The sequence below is a fragment of the Electrophorus electricus genome, chromosome 12 (assembly GCF_013358815.1).
Source record: "Electrophorus electricus isolate fEleEle1 chromosome 12, fEleEle1.pri, whole genome shotgun sequence".
In the NCBI taxonomy this organism is placed as follows: Eukaryota; Metazoa; Chordata; class Actinopteri; order Gymnotiformes; family Gymnotidae; genus Electrophorus; species Electrophorus electricus.
The window spans coordinates 7937194-7951972 of record NC_049546.1 but is presented as its reverse complement, the minus strand read 5'-3'; the positions used below and the strand labels follow the sequence as shown (position 1 = coordinate 7951972).

At 37.4% G+C, this 14779-nt stretch overlaps 3 protein-coding genes across 6 annotated transcripts; all 3 read right to left on the bottom strand.

Moving 5' to 3' along the window:
* Positions 1–438: 438 nt before the first annotated feature.
* Positions 439–4484, bottom strand: LOC113579742 (E3 ubiquitin-protein ligase Hakai). Of its 2 annotated transcripts, none has more exons than XM_027013884.2 (6): positions 4458–4484; positions 3435–3602; positions 3174–3274; positions 2960–3043; positions 2662–2735; positions 439–2379 (listed from the first exon to the last, which is right to left on the bottom strand). In XM_027013884.2, the coding sequence occupies exons 1-6, from the start codon at positions 4468–4470 to the stop codon at positions 1356–1358; spliced, it is 1464 nt and encodes a 487-aa protein (XP_026869685.1). In that variant the 5' UTR covers positions 4471–4484; the 3' UTR covers positions 439–1355. The 2 variants fall into 2 exon arrangements, with proteins under 2 accessions (XP_026869685.1, XP_026869686.1); XM_027013885.2 differs by having other exon boundaries at positions 439–2364.
* Positions 4485–5570: 1086 nt separating this feature from the next.
* On the bottom strand, positions 5571–8400 carry zgc:101783 (uncharacterized protein LOC447883 homolog). Its single transcript, XM_035532358.1, has 7 exons — positions 8385–8400; positions 6704–6827; positions 6472–6524; positions 6255–6302; positions 6032–6116; positions 5767–5893; positions 5571–5660 (listed from the first exon to the last, which is right to left on the bottom strand). Exons 1-7 carry the CDS (start codon positions 8398–8400, stop codon positions 5571–5573), a joined length of 543 nt encoding a protein of 180 aa, XP_035388251.1.
* Positions 8036–12316, bottom strand: zgc:171459 (uncharacterized protein LOC562056 homolog). Of its 3 annotated transcripts, XM_027013935.2 has the most exons (6): positions 12217–12316; positions 11994–12087; positions 11831–11918; positions 11115–11718; positions 10789–10934; positions 8036–10529 (listed from the first exon to the last, which is right to left on the bottom strand). In XM_027013935.2, the coding sequence occupies exons 1-6, from the start codon at positions 12242–12244 to the stop codon at positions 10494–10496; spliced, it is 996 nt and encodes a 331-aa protein (XP_026869736.2). In that variant the 5' UTR covers positions 12245–12316; the 3' UTR covers positions 8036–10493. The 3 variants fall into 3 exon arrangements, with proteins under 3 accessions (XP_026869736.2, XP_026869735.2, XP_026869737.2); XM_027013934.2 differs by having other exon boundaries at positions 8036–10934; XM_027013936.2 differs by having other exon boundaries at positions 8036–11718.
* Positions 12317–14779: the final 2463 nt, after the last annotated feature.

The following is a 14779-nucleotide window of genomic DNA, read 5'->3' as shown; positions in this document are numbered from 1 at the left end:
AGAACCGTTGCTTGACGCGTTACTTCTTTTCATGCCAGGTTAGTTTATATGAAATGTAAAGAGAGAGAAGTGTGCATAAACATCCAGCTTCCCAAATCTGAGAGAAAGTGTTTAAAGCCAACACTGCGAAGTAACATGGTCAACATTTAGGCTACTTTGTTAGATAAAAAGTCTTTAAATGCATTCCTTTTAGGAGCCTGTACATTCTTTAATTTAAATGTCATTACCAATATTGGCGCATGCAAGAGAATTAGTTTCTAAACATTAGGTTACTATGTTTTTACTTTTAAAAAGGCTACTGGGACATGAGTTGCATCTCTTTTAAAAGGGTTACATCTTTACAATCCCTACAATTATTTTTGCTAGTATGTTGTCACTCAACTCCATTCATACTTTCCCAGAGAAATACATCTCATACAGAGAACACAATAAATGGCATACAAATGAACTACAATGTTGTAGTTCAAAATATTTATTGTTTAACGTGTATATTTGTGTGCGAAATAGTGGCATGGACATGTTGCAAGCAGCATCCCCCTGTGGACAAACCAAACCAGCACCAGTGCAAGAATACATCTCTATTCAAGCCACAGTCCCACTCAATGTGTTCATCACACTCTGAAACTTCTGACTGAACTCACTAGCTAATTAATAAATCTCACACCTGCATGGTAATTAAAATGTGTATTAATATGTCCTACCAAGACTACACCTACATATAGTGGAATGACAGTCTAAAGAGGTGATTTAACACATCTGATAGGGTCTATTAAAATATTTGTACTCTGTGCATGAATCACAGAACAGGTATAAATTAATTATTCAACCAACATTTAAAAATGTCTCAATATTTTGGTCCCGAAGAACAGTAAATGCTTACATTTTTACCCTTTTGTGTGGCAATACAACTTGAGGAAGCCAAAAAGGATCAGTGAAACAACTGAGCAGACAAACTGGGCCCAACCAGTGAAGGAAAAAAAAAGAAAAAAAAAAAAGAACGATACAACATTAAGTAAAAACATTCACCTGTTGAAGTGTCATTTATTGCAGTCGATGGGTACAAGATTTTTTTAAAATGTTTAAAATGTTCTTGGGTTAAGAAAACTGTTCAAGCTAAAAAGATGTCCTCAGTAGGATAACACGACTGCACTGCACCATTGTTTCTTCTTCCAAAACTTACAATTACACATTTATTTATCTGTTATAAGACAGAATACCCAATAAGCTTACAAAACAGTAACGGGTGAATCATGTTATTACAGACACATACACGCAGCTCTGCCTTTGTACTGATATGACTAAAATTATCAGTGATGTCATTGTTCAAACTGTCTCATACTGACACAAACCAAGTGTTATTGGTAGTATGGTCTATAACGGGCCTGCTCTGGGTGGTGGGGCATCTGACCTTGGGGAGGAGGCCCCTGCATGCGAGGAGGGTGAGGGCCTCGTGGAGCAGGCCACATGCCTGGACTCAAACCTCCAGGCTGAGTAAAGGGTGGGCTGAGGGTGCCCTGGTCCTGTGGCATGGAGTTAGGGTTATAGTGATGTGGAGGTGGTCCACTAACTGGAGGACCCCCATGCTGAGGGAGAGGACCAGGAAGAGGGTGATTCATGAATGGGGGCAGCTGGTTAATGATGTGTCCAGGTGGCGGGGTGATGGGAGGGGGAGCAGTGGACATTGGAGGCGCTTGGTTGTAGACCATGTGGGGAGCAGCTGAGGCCTGGGGAGGGTGCTGCATGGGGTGGCTAAGAGGGGGAGGTGGAGGTGGGGGAGGCCCATAATGTTGCTGCTGAGGTGGGGGCATGATGTGATGAGGATGGGACACCACAGACTGACCTGGGTAGTCCCCAGGATGGTGGTGTGGTGGCGGCGGCCCAGGGGGAGTCTGTGGGAGAGCCTCACGTGGAGAGGGGCCAGAGCTCCCCGAGTCATCTTGGATGGGCACAGTGATGAGGTTGCTGTGCTTGCGTGTGGTCACGGTGGCTATGCGGAAAGTCTCTGGTGGTAGAGCTCTAGATGAAGGCCCCAGCTCGGCAGCAGAGGGTGAGGCTGAGGGTGGCTGCCCATAGGGCTCGTGAGCCTGCAGTGGGGGAGGGATCAGAGTGTGGGCCTTGGGCAGGTGGGGTGGCGGTGGTAGGCGGAAGCGGTCTGGTGGGTCGGAGGCTGTAGAAGGAGTCGGGGCCTGGTGAGCAGGCTCAGGGCGCGAAGCTCCAGGCTTGCCTGCCCTCATGTGGCGGTGGTTGATGTGGGCCTGTAGGTCCCGCTGAGAGAGGTAGGTGCGCTTGCAGCCCTGCACGATGCTGCACATGAAGAGAGAACCACGCTGACACTGCTCGATGCGCTGGACCGGGTCTGTGCAGCTGTACAGGGACAAACTGAACTTAGAATTTAGTACAGGAAGTGGAGCTGATACGCAGTCATGTAAATACTGATAATACATCAGTATTTATTGCAAAACATCATAGAAAACTACTCAGAAAAATCTTATGGCAATATAAAATTAGCAATGACATGCCACCATTTAGTGAAAAACAATTGTTATATTATTTACAATAATACTGGAAATAGGAGAATTATTTCACACCAACATATAAATAACAGTATGCTGCATTAATGTAAACAGCAATCTTTTTAAATGGTTCCAGGAAAGGACTTACCCTGGGCACATCTTGTCACTTTTCTTCTCATAAAGCACGGCACAATCATAGCAAAACACATGCTTGCAGGGGATCTGTTTAAACAGGATGGAGGCAGCAATATTTCAAATTATTAGAAATGAAGAGACTAATAAAAGAAATATATATAAATGTTGAAAAAAGACAGGGGCTTTTAATTGTCATTAAACCAAATAATTGTTTAAAGAAATTATATACGAGATAACTCAATGCAAATCAGTAAAGGCAAATTAGCAACTGGCATTAAGCATGCTTAAAAATACACACAGAATGTTTTTACCATTCGGCCATATATCTTTATGGGCAGGCCACACTTGTCACAGAAATGAACTGGCGTGTCATCTTTCTCTCCAACCAAGTTCAACTGTGAAAATAAAAATAGTTCAGCTAAAAAGAAAGAACAGGAGGTCCTTTCACACCCAGGTGATGAACAGAAAGGCTGGTATGCCCTTTCACCAAGAGGATATTGGTAACATCCCCAGAACCTTAAATACCTTGTAGTCCCAAAATAAGGGTTGGGGAAACCTTCGCTGACTTCCATAGGCATCTCCAGATTTGCACTCAAACCTCTCCTCCTGCTTGCAGATGAAAGGCTCTAGAAATCACACAAGTCACCTTTTAGATGCGGCCTCATGACACATTTACAGCAAAAACTAAAGTCTGCTTTCTCCCTGAAAGAATGAAATGCTTATAGAAAATTAAATCTCTTACTAAAACCATCTTTGATCAGACATGTGGACATACTTAATGCCTACCGTCATCACTTTGACCATTGGAGGGCAGTCTGGGGGTTGGACGCTGTGTCCGGGCAATGGGCTTGCTTCTTACAGTCTGTTTGGACAGTAACTTGATGGGAATCCGCCGGCGAACGTCAGGACCTCCAAGAGTCCCTGAGCTATCCGTTCCCTGAAGATCACTGTCCACTATACAGACATATTCATCACTAGAGCACAATGGTACTGATTCCCTTACAATATAGCTGATTACATGTTTACAATCAGGACAATCTGAACACTGTCTAGGAAAAAAACACAATGATTCCATATGAAGAATTAATTAGGTTTAATTAATTAGGTCGCACATTAAATGTTACAACCAGAGCTGAAAACTAATTAACTAAATAAGAGAAAAAATATGAAACGTGGACTCATATCGGGTGTGAATTAATCTCACAGCTAAACATTTTGACCAACATATTATCTTAAATACAAATAGTAATATTTCACTCAACAAAAACGATAATGTTTAGAATGGCTAACTACAACATGTCACTGATAACGAATGACAGAAGAGGTATCCTACTTTTCCTATACCGCTAACTAGCTATCTAACCTAACTATGTAGAACAGCTAGCTAGTTAGCTAGCTTTAGCAAGGTACGGGCAAACCACTGGACTTTTCAAAAACATAACTGTGCAAAGAGCAAAGATAGCTAACTGCCTCAAGCTGTTCACTGAGTTCTCTGAACGTGTATTCAGACATATTTGTGAACACATTCCCATTAGCTAACGTCAGCTATGCTAACTACATAAGGCTCGCTTCCTAACGAACTGTATGTGTATGGCGCGCTTCGCTACTTAGAAAAGATAGTTAGCTAGCTGGTCAGCTAGCCACCATTCGATAAGATAAAATAGCTGGACATATCACAAATAAAAAAGTTAAAGTAGAATCCTGATTGCTACAGGGCTCAGATACAACTAAAAAGAGAATATATGGACAATTTGAAACATACAACCTTTTTAAAAAGCAGCTTGTTTTATTAGCTTGCTTGTTGCTTACCATTTTGGTCCATGACTTCACGCTGTGCATTCTGGGACTCTGTCTCTCATTCTGGGTGGGCGGGGCATTTGCCGTAGTTTTGCAATCAGCATTGAGTGGATGATAGAGAGATCGTTGGGCTTATTTTATTATTTACTTTTTTTTACTTTTGTTTTGAAGTAGTGCAACAACAGAGTGTAAGACAAAGTAATATAAATATATGTGCGCACAGAAATGTACAATTATGAAAAAACAGACAAAAACAATAACAGAAACAGGAAACAACATAAAAAATGCTACAGGTTGAAATGGAAATAAGATTTCAGTTTATTATCATTATTGCCCCCCACTGGGGCAATTCATTTGCAGCGTAGTTTGCAATTAAAGACAAGAGTCTTAAGGGCTTTAGTATTGGTTGAGATGGATATATTAGGTAGATATTATTTAATTTTTTGCTCAAATATTAAGAGGTCGTTTGTTACTGAATTTACTGTTGTGAATGTGGAAGTTAGCTAGAAAAAAGAACGATTCTTTGTACTTTCTTTTACAAAGAAAAACCAAAAGGTATATATCTGTAAAGAATAATTACAAATATTTGCAAAAAATTAGGATAAATTCAAAATAAATTACAAATGGTTTTCTATCAACATCTTTTTAAAATTATGGCAAAAATGTTTAGTAAGATAGATCTTATTAAATATTTTGAATTTGATTTCTCTCATTTTATTTGTGATAAAATACTTGAAGGGAATTGCCCAAACCTTTTTTCCATTGAATATTAGCCACACACAAAAAATTAAATAAGATATTACATTTTGAATGGCTCTAATGTTTTTTTTTAACAGACATTATTTACATTTATATATTTCTTAATTCATAGATTTCATCTTTAAAAAGCTGTTTTCATTTTATATAATTTTAACAACTTCTCAAAAATATACAGTATAAATAAATGTTCAAAGCATGTGACTGTTAATCAGAGAATGCCACAAAATAAAGAAAAAATAATAATTTCAGTACATTAGTACGTTTTGATAACCCCTAGACTATCATATAGAAGTATAACAAGTCTGCTGTTGAAGGAGAGAGAATAAACTACACCAGCCAAAAACTAATACGATTTTCTGGTCTTGGTTAATCTTTGCTGTAGGGTATGTAGCCCCCCATTTCTAGCATTTCTGGCCAGTCATCATATTTGTTAAATGCCTTATCATTCTTTATATGCTGAAAGAAAAAAGGTCAATGGATTCAAAATCCTTGAATCTTCTGTTCACAAGATTCAGGCATGCGAGTGAATAAACAAGATGTCATGGGATAGTTTTTACTTTACCTGTTCCAAAGGCTTTATGTTCTTGATTCCTTTTCCTCCAACAAAGAGCCAGTTATTTCTGAACTCCAGAACTGATATATATGAACTGCCAAGCTCAGTGATAAGTGTCCGTGCCTCATCATTAAGTCTATTGTACAATTGAACAAACAAGCATCTCTATTGTATTAGTAACAAATTGAGAGCATGAATGTGTTGTACTGTATTGACAATACACCACATTGTAGCCACAAATAGGTTTACTGTAGCCTTGACTCTGATACTGGACCTTGTTGCTGGATCGTCAGAGGATGCCATTAGCACAAATGAGCCATCTTTAATTGTCTTTAGAAATTCTATTAGTGGCTCAACATCTGTGATATCAAGATAAACATATGAGCCAGGCATTTTTACATTGAAATAAAGGTTTTAATAACAGGCTTAATAATGATGCAGTAATTGATAGAAATATGGCTTTAGCTGCAAACATGCTGGGAAAAATAATTATTTACCACCACTCCACATATCAAAGGCAGCTGCACTGATAAGCTTTCCAGTTTGTCCCAAAAATATGAAAAAAAAAAAAAAATCCTGAGTTTTCATTTTGCACAGTATATTACTCTAGAGGATGCAATTCAATTTCTGAAGTGATTTATCTGCACAAAATTAAGAATGTTTACCTTCAATTTACATTATTTTTGAAGAATTTTGACTTAGACTTAGGCTAGTTACCATTAACAACAGCAATGTTAATTCCTTGTCCCCCTTTTTTTTCAATCCATCTATTACCCTGAAAGAAAATGTAATATTAAAAGTATAAAATGTAATTTGTCAATTAATGATTACATAAAATGACTGAAAATAGCTTATTAATGCATGACATCTTTTGTTCATTGCAGAAGCTATTCACAATGTCACTGGGAAATAACCAGAGCCAGCTTCTTTAAAAATAAAAATTTACATTTCTCCATCAATACAAATCTTTGGGCCTATTACATTTGTTGCACCACTGGACATCTTAAAGGTAACATGTTCCTTAGGACATGCTTCTGGGAGTCCACACTGACCACGGACAACAATGGAGGCTAATTGCACATAAAGTGTAGAATTTAGACCAGAAGACTGGTTGTTTGCTTGTTATATATTTTATCATTTAAAATGTAAATTTAAAAAGGTAAGATGCTAATGATTATTAAAGTAGTGAAGAATATACAAATTACATGAGGCTTCCCCCTGCTCCCTTCATTCATTGGTAAATGGTATTTTAGCCAAACTGTTCATTTAAGTTCCTTTGCAATTAGGAGGTTTGATAAGGATGTACTTCTTCAAACTGTAATAAAATCTATATACAAGTCTTATATATATATATATATATATATATATATATATATATATATATATATATATATATATATATATATATATATATATATATATATATATATATATATGAATTTTGATAGCCCATGTTCTTAATACTCACCTACTGGATTTTCCAGTTTTAATTCTGGATTTTTATGATCTTGCAAATTAGAAATGTTAATAATACTAGGGCAGAAACCATCAAAAATGATTTCAATATTCCTTGGAAAACAATAGAATATATGTTTTAGAGACAACAGTAGTAATATAATTAATATATAACTTTATTTAACCATAACAACAACAACAACAATAATAATAATCTAAACAATCATTCTTTACTGCATAACATTACAAACATTACAGAACATTCAAAACAACAAAGGTACAATTTCTGAGCAAGATAATGTGCTTGACAGATTTAGTTAAGTTTCATTTTCCAGTATGTGGAACATCTTTGTTAGTACACTTTCCTTGAAGAAGGATCGGAAGCATATATACTTTTAGTGTGGAGCAATGAGATAAAACTTACTTTTGTCCCTCTGTCTCTTGTGTACCACATGAGGCCCCACTGAAAATAAAAGATGCAACATCTACAAGTCTTACCAAAGAAATGAAATTTACCACAAGAGAAAGTGACAGATTGTGTAAGAGTACGGCAAAAGAAAAGTCATATCTGATTGACCAACCTGTGCGTATATAGATCATGCTGTTCTATCCAGATCTGTTGATACTATGGAATCAAATTACCCAGCTCCACACAAGTCACAGACTCATAGACAGAAGACAAAAAGAATAATCCTGTCAAACATGATAATTTTCAGACTAAGAGGAACATTCCCACAAGTCCTCCCTTTGATAATCAACTTCTGCAAATAGTCCCCCACCCACATCCTGACAAATGATTAACTTGTTAGACAATATGCTCAAGTTCATATCCTGCCCATTCTGTATATACAACACTTTCAGACTTCCATCCGTGTCTGAAGTTCTGTACACCGTGTACTTAGCAATTTCACTCATTGGCATGTAGCTCAGGTGGCTCTCAGACCTGAGTCTCAACAACACAGTGCATTCATGCACTTCAGGGTGCACCACAGCAGTATTTAAATCTGAGCTTGTATAACATGGCTAAAAGTCTCAAGGCTAATAGAATGCAGTGGGTTAGCAATATACAGGCCCATAATTACATTCTCTAGTGTTTACCATTGAAGGAGGCTACAATCTATAGAGTCCTCATATGAGCATCAAAGACCTGCAGAGCTCCTATTAAAGCTCACACTCTGAGATATCCATTGTTTGCCACTTTCTCATATCCCCTCATCAATTTCAGGCTCTTAGTTACAATGTTTTGTAATATGTTTGTGTAATTATTTATAGCTGTTATCCATGTTGACATCAAATGTTAAAATTAGGTCTAGTGTATCATTTCAGTAATGAATATGCCACATTACATTTTGTGTGTAGCCAAAGGAGTCTAGAATGGATTTCAGGGTGAGTCCTGTACTATACCAAAATTAATATTAAAGATTCCTTTACTAAATTCCTTTACTAGATTACTAAATTTAAAGGGAAGTCAACAAACTCATGTAAGACTTTATTAAGGGCCTGGAGGCCTATAAATTGTAATTAGCAATTAGGAAGAGAATGTGTAACCTGTTTTATGATTGACATTCTTATAAATGGTTGCATTTACAGCAAGAGCTGGGGTTTTTTTTGTTTACTTTTTTTGATTTCCTTTGGCCATTTATTTAGTTGATACATTGCTTTTATAGAAAATGAATGCACAGAGAGTAAATCTACCCAACAACACAACATAATGATACTGGTTTTATATATTGGCCACTGGCCTGCCTGCCCTCTAAATATTGCCATCGGCCATTGAAAACTATAGGAGACCAGCTATCTGACAGATTTTTCCTTATTCTAAGAAATGACAGCAGAATCCACCCACATAGAGTGATTTCCTATCTAAATAGACCACACTTACCATCGAAGTTAGACCTATCATCAATAAAGCTTAGTTTTCAAAAACTCCTTAAAATGTTTTTTTTCTAAGTTTACAATTGCTGCATTGCACAATGAATCTCACAGTTGCCATTAATTCTCAATGCTGCAATACTGCCTAAAGTGTTACACACATCTTAGAGATGATATGGATCAGTGTTATTACAAGTATTTAACATTTATTTCGATTCAATTATGAGATGGATGGATGACAAGTTTGGATATATTTTTAGATTCTGTACAATGCTGCCCTGTCCTTCTCTAACAGTACAGTTAGAGAAGGACAGGGCACCATTGTACAGAATCTAAAATTATATCCAAATTTGTCAAAAAATATCCAAATTTGGCAAATTCGGTCCCCTGCTGGTCCTCAGTCACAGTTTGTCAGCAGTTCTAAAATGTCACTTCTCACCTAAGCCTGACACATACACTTACAGGGATGAGGTGTGCACTCATCATCTTTGCCCACTCATGAGGTCACAGGAATAGTGTTGCTCTCAGCACAATATCAGTCCACAGCTTGCTGCTTAAGACGAAATCACTGCCATGAGTACTGACTGACTGCCTCAATACTGACTCTCAGAAGTTAGATTTTTTGATAAGTTGAATAAATTAAAGCAGTTTGATAAAATGTCATTGCACTCATAGTATCCCTTGTGATATATTCCAATGAGCATTTAATGAATTCTACTGTAATATCAAAATAAAAGTAAACGCAGTAAAAACAAGAGGGAACTAAGGCTTAAAATTCAATCTGTAAAATTCTTCAAATATTTTTGACAATGCAAATGCACATCACTGAAATCACTTTGTACTTTATAGCCAGCATTAGCCAGATAGGTTAGTATTAGCTAACTAGCTACATTATACGAGAAACTAATTCAAACAAGGCATCTAAAGCTAGTTAGTTAAGATAGCTAGCTAATTAACTAAAAGTTTCAAGCAGATATTTTACGAAGTAGTTTTACTAAGACAAGATGATAAACAACTGAATTGTGAGACGTTTCCAAGATTTCTAAAATAAGGTGCAAACTTAGCACAGCAGCACAAGGCTAACCATATCTTATCTAGCTAGAGCTACTTAGATGAAGAGGCAGCTGGAGTTTAGCACCCCCTATAGAGTTGGAGCAGGTGCTAGCATCAAAATGTTCACCGCTTGAATTTCTTCAGTTAATGTCTTACAAGTTCTCCTTCAGCTGTTTGAGCTGACGTTGTGTGGTTCTAAAACAGATCAAATAAGTTACTTCCTGCACAACATCCTTTGTTCGGTAGGAACCAAACTTACCTGTTACCCCTTTTTTTACACACCTATCCCATTCTTTATAGACTGACCGTTAATGTTATGCAAGGATAGGTGACATGGCTGGCCAGTATTTATGTAGCTAATATTTGAAGGCGATTTCTTTAAAACACACTTCCTGCAAATAAATAAGCAAATATTAGGATTAATGCCGGCACAACGTAGCTATTATTGTTTGTAAAGTTATGCAAAAATGGTCATCTCCATTTTCTTTCATCCATCAACACAAATATATGTAGTTTATTTCAGTCAAATGTCTGAGTTTACCATGCTAATATACGATAAGGCAAACATAATGCAAACACTGAATCTGAAACAGTTAAGTAATATTCCGGTATTGTTCCATAGTATTGTTCCATAGTGTAATGCTTACTAACCTGTTTGTAGGGTATTTGGAAGCTAGAGTTTGACTTTTGAGCATCAGAAGCCCCCTTTTCTTTTTTTAACCTGACTGCATCCCTCAAGGCAGGGAAGACTAACCCTGCTCCTGGAGCCTTTTGATGCAAAAGGCTTATAAAACCTGCTGTGAAATACATTAGAAAATGAAATTTAAAATTTGGTTCCAAAAATTCCAGTTTGGCCACTGATATTACTGAAATGTATTTTCTTCAAAACTTATCTATCAATCTTTCAATTAAGAGGATTAATTTCTCCCTGTTCTTCTCATGTGGAGTATCTACACTACGTCCAGTGGCGTTTTTACCTTGGATCATGGCATTCAGATTGTCTCTGTCTCTGAGAAGTGCCGCCTTGTCCCTCTCTAATGCAGCTCTGTCTTTTTCTAACTGGGCTCTGTCCTGATCAAGGGATGCTCTGTCTCGGTCCACAGACGCCCTGTCCCTCTCTAGCTGTGCCCTGTCTCTCTGGAGTGCCATAATTTCCCTCTCTGCCAGATCCTTCTCCCTCTCAAATACCAGTCTCTCTCGAGCCAGCTCTGCATGCTCCTTCTCCAGAAACTGTTGTTCTCGTGCAAGTTTGGCCCTCTCATGGTCCAGATCTGACAGCACTGTGGAGGTCTCATCTCCCTGCAGGCTCGCTTGTTTCAATGCAGCCGATCCAGGGGCCGTGACCCTTGACATACCTTCGTCGTCCACCAACAATTCTAAAATGTCACCTCCTACTTTCACCTGACATATCCTCTTGCTTGCTTGTGGTCCACATTCATCATCACCACCCACTGATGGTATCACTGAGTGATAGTTACTCTCAGGAAACTCCTCTCTTAAAGCCTCATCCAGCAGGTCAAACCATTTCCACTGAGAGGATCTCGGTACTACCTCCATGCCAGGTGGAGGGAATTTTATTTCCTTCATAAAAAAAAAAAAAAAAAAAAAGTCGACATCTGTTATTTATTTTATCTTGCTGATTCTAAATTCTCTAAAGTGACAAGATACAAATTTGAAACCACGGTAGACAAACCTTGTACTTCATCTTTAGGTTTTCCCATTTCTTTGCGATCTGTTCAACTGTTACTTTGTCTTCCAGCCCCAGCTCATTGAGAATTGCACTAAAATAAAGCAAAAGGTCAGTGACAGGTGTTGGTTCATTATTATTATTGCCTACTGCTAGCTGCTTACGTTACCTCCATGCTGTTTTAGCTGCATTTCTTCTCCTAGTAAAGAGTCCCGCATTCGCTGTTCGCACGCGTATCAGATTTTTTATGTCCGCCTCAGACACTACATAGCACAAAAGAAATAGGCTAGTTAGCTAGCCAGCCAGATTATTAAAATTGATTGTTACCACTGCTAAAATGTAGTGAGTTAACTAAACAAAGCATATTGGATACAGGATCTATGGCCACTTACGTTTATATGTAAGTGCAGCGCTGTTCATGATTTATCCTTATCCGTTATTTATTCCTAAAGAAAAAGACATCTAAGCTAGGGCGCTTAAAAATAGTGTGCTTCCGAGACTTGTTATTTCCGTATAGCAAAAATGGCGTCTCCCTCACTCCGCCTTCAAAGTCATCCTAGCAAGTGCCCTAGCACCAACAGGTTCAAACCGTCACCAAATTACCAGATTTAATGATTTTTCGAGAGAGGAAAAGAGTTCAAATATTCTCTGACTTCTTACTAGCTAGAGTTCTATGAAAGCTAAACATTTCCATCATTTGAAATTATATTCGCTCTTTTCATTTCGTATGATGTTCTCTCTCTCGACCAGAAAGTTTTAAAGCGTTGAGTAGTTGAGAAAGGTGCCTACTAGACACCTTCACGCCGAGCTCTACGCAAAGAAACTAAAAGTATAGCCTAAATCTTAAAACGACATACACTGCCTTAAAAGTGACAAATCTCAAAAGGTTTTATTTTTATTTTAAATTCTCATTTAGGCCGGTTTACGATTATACTTCTACACTTTGCTAATATTGTTAATTTACCTGCTATGCGAATTCAGGTACAAATGTTTATCCTTAGTTCATTAATTATTTACATTTTTACAGTTTAACAATACCATTGTGTAGCTCACATTCCCTAGCTAAAGTGCAATCTTTATGTACATCAGCAACATTCGTCCAATATTTTCTACTTTTGTCCTTTCATCCTGTGATTCACACATGTCCTGATCTTGAGCACACTCTGTGTGTGCGCGCGCTCTGAACATATTGAGCATGTTAATTATTCCAACATACAACAAAGACAACAAACCAGTAACTCCACAAATAAATAGGATATGTAGTTACAGATATACAGGAGTTGCATAATTGAATCTTATTTAACTCAGCATACACCCCCTCCCCACCTTGTCAGAATCAAGGCATAAGAAGGTTTGTTTTGCAACTCAGTCTCACGTGTCTCTTCAGACCGAACTTAATTCAGCTATACAACCTTCCACCGTTTGTCTACCACATCACTACAGCTAAAATATACTGGGTAAGGGACAAGACCCTTTATAATCTATCGTTAAAGGCAGCATTTTAATTTAAGGTCAGGCATTAGGGTATCTGCTATAATTCTATAATTGACTAACATGTTTCAAATCCACTTGACCTTAACATTTGACCTTATCGTGTGTCAACCATGCTATAAATAATAGAGTGGAACTTTTACTTATGCCCATTAAGAAATGGTCACGAGATCAAGCCAAGGAACACATGCACAACTCACTATTAACTCTGATGTACTGAGTCTAAAATAAGTATATGGGTTGATGGGTTCTGCATTGCACATAACAGGCATATTAAAAAAAACAACAATCAACAACTTTAATTATTTATAAAGAAAGATTTTGCTGCTGATTTAATTAATCTTTTTATAGGTATTTTTTTCATTATGCTAGTGCCAAGGACCTAAACTGTATGCATTTGTCCTTTTAAGCACTGATGCTGTTTTTCCCTTCAGTTATTAAGCTTCTTCAGCTGTTGTAAGCTATTGAGGATAAGATTAGTGAGGTTAATTTGTGTCTGTGTGTGCATGCATGAAAAGGGATGGTCTTTCTGTGTCTCACACAATTTTCCATGTGAAGCAGAGTGAGGGTAGGATGGACTTATTTCACCATTCCTTTCTCTGTGCTTGGGAGAAAGAGAATGTCTATATACAGGACACTCCTAAGAGCAGCAAGAACAGGAGTACACTCCTACATTGGAGGATGTCTTGGCAAATTAAACCGAAGCCACTACTTCATACCTATACCGCGATAAATTAATCTCCCAGTAAAGCACATGTGGAATGTGTGTTTGTTAATTTTATCATCACTACCCAGCATCAGATTCAATAGTCTGTTGAAAGTACCACAAGTGACTTGTACTACAATTAAAAAGATAGCCATGAGCATCTGGGGAAAGAAAATATGTATTCACTATGTTTCTTTTAATTAATTATTTGAGAATAAACAAATAGCTATAAATATTGCACTGTTAAGTTTTTTTTTATTCAATCATGAACCCATGACCCCAAATCAAACCACATTCCTATATTCGTTCATGAAAATAAAGACCAAATTCAGACAATAAAATTAGATTAATCCAACTGAATCTAACCTTATTAATGACCAAAGTTGCTATACTGCACTGGTTATTCACAGAGTCACTGGAATTGAATTGACTTTTTGTGGCTCATACAGTAATCTTGCTCTCTGTATTTATCATCTGAATTTGTATTTATCACTGTCTTAGTGATCCCACAGTGTATATATACACTTATGTGTGTGTGCTTTTATTAGTGTTTGCCCCTACTGTAATCCTGTGACCATAAGCATGTTATGCATAGGAGTGATTGTGAATGTGAAATTCTTTATGGCCAGGGTGTTTAACACCATTTGAGTATGGCTGTGGCTTGATATCAGAACTTGTTATCATGTCATAGGGAGATAGGTGAGGTTAAGGCCTGAATCTGAGACATACTTATTCCTCTATAGGAGGCTAAGGAAGTG